Raw genomic sequence first — 1,281 nt, forward strand, 5'->3', positions numbered from 1 at the left:
GCCATGTTAGGAACCTGCGGGCAGGAGAGAGGGGGTAAGGACCAAGGAGCCTCTGGACTCAGCCACACAAACACAGGAACATAAAGCAGATGATCAGATGCCCTCGCAGACAGCCTGAAGACCCACACAAACACAGGAACATAAAGCAGACGATCAGATGCCCTCGCAGACAGCCTGAAGATGCCCAAGCATGAAGAGAAACAGGCTACCACATGTTTTATGTGTTCTCTCTCTCCAACTCCTGCACTCCTTCCTGAGCATCAGGAGAGAGGCCTGAGCCTCGTCCTGTCCCCAGCAGATGGGCAGCACCTGGGGAGATGGGACAGATGCCCTGACTGCCTCAGAGAACCAGACCCAAGCCTTGTTCTTCCCCGAGGTGCTGCTCTGCAGGACACCATCCCCTCTCTAGCTGCTGCAGGACATGATCACACCCCTGGCCCCAATCTACAAGACACCGTTTGTACCCAGCCAGCTGAGCAGAGGTGTTGTGTGTACCTGGCGGGGCCCCTGTGGGCCACTGGCTCCCATGCTAAGTGGCCCAGGACCCTGTATCCCACCAGGCATGGGGCCACGCGGGTTGGGACCAGGCCCTCGAGGCTCCAGGCCCCGGGGCTCCATGACCCTGGCTTCCAGCACTCGTGGCTCCAGGACTCGTGGCTCCAGGCCTCGCGCCTCCATCACCCGGGGCTCCAGCCCTCGCGGCTCCAATCCTCGTGGCTCCAGCCCTCGGGGATCTCTTCCGACTGCAGAGGAAAGACAAGGCAAGCTGTTGAAGAGAGCAGCACCACAGGGAGTGTGGGAGCGAGCCCGCTGCCTCCTTGGTCTAGGGGCTGGCAAACACCTGGTACGTGCTGGGCTGGGGGTAGAGAGGAGATGCCTAGAGGAAGTCCCTCGCCCCATGCGACTGTCCCTCCTTGCCCTGGAGTCAGTTGTTTCACTGCCCAAATCCCCTTCCTACATCTCGTGCTGGGGCAGCGGGCTCCACTCTGACTTCTTGTCTGAACGCTATAAGCCACCCATTATTTCATGCCCCCTCTCTCACCTCGAGCATCCATCAAGGGCCCCCGCGGCTCTCCCATCAGTGGTCGGGGTTCTCCCATGGGTCCCCCCCTCATCTCGTGGGGGGGGCCACGGCTGTCATGACCAGGCATATGGTGCATAGGGGCTCCCTGGTGGGGCGGCCCAAGGTAACCTCTGACGCAGAGAGACGAGGAGAGCAAAGCAGGAGGAGGAGAAAAAGCGAGAGAGTGTGAATCAGACACTGGCTTGGCACGGTCTGGG

General features: G+C 60.7%; 1 protein-coding gene across 1 annotated transcript in view; it reads right to left on the reverse strand.

The window, feature by feature from the left end:
- Positions 1–1,281, reverse strand: part of CSTF2 (cleavage stimulation factor, 3' pre-RNA, subunit 2, 64kDa) — a gene marked incomplete at its 5' end in the record, with an annotated part of 5,717 nt that overhangs the window by 373 nt on the left and 4,063 nt on the right. The window contains 2 exons of the mRNA XM_010076267.1: positions 456–763; positions 1,042–1,194. Of these exons, the coding sequence (XP_010074569.1) occupies positions 456–763; positions 1,042–1,194 (461 nt within the window). The remainder of the gene's footprint in view (positions 1–455; positions 764–1,041; positions 1,195–1,281) is intronic.

The sequence above is a fragment of the Pterocles gutturalis genome, unplaced genomic scaffold, assembly GCF_000699245.1.
Source record: "Pterocles gutturalis isolate BGI_N339 unplaced genomic scaffold, ASM69924v1 scaffold20438, whole genome shotgun sequence".
Lineage (NCBI taxonomy): Eukaryota > Metazoa > Chordata > Aves > Pterocliformes > Pteroclidae > Pterocles > Pterocles gutturalis.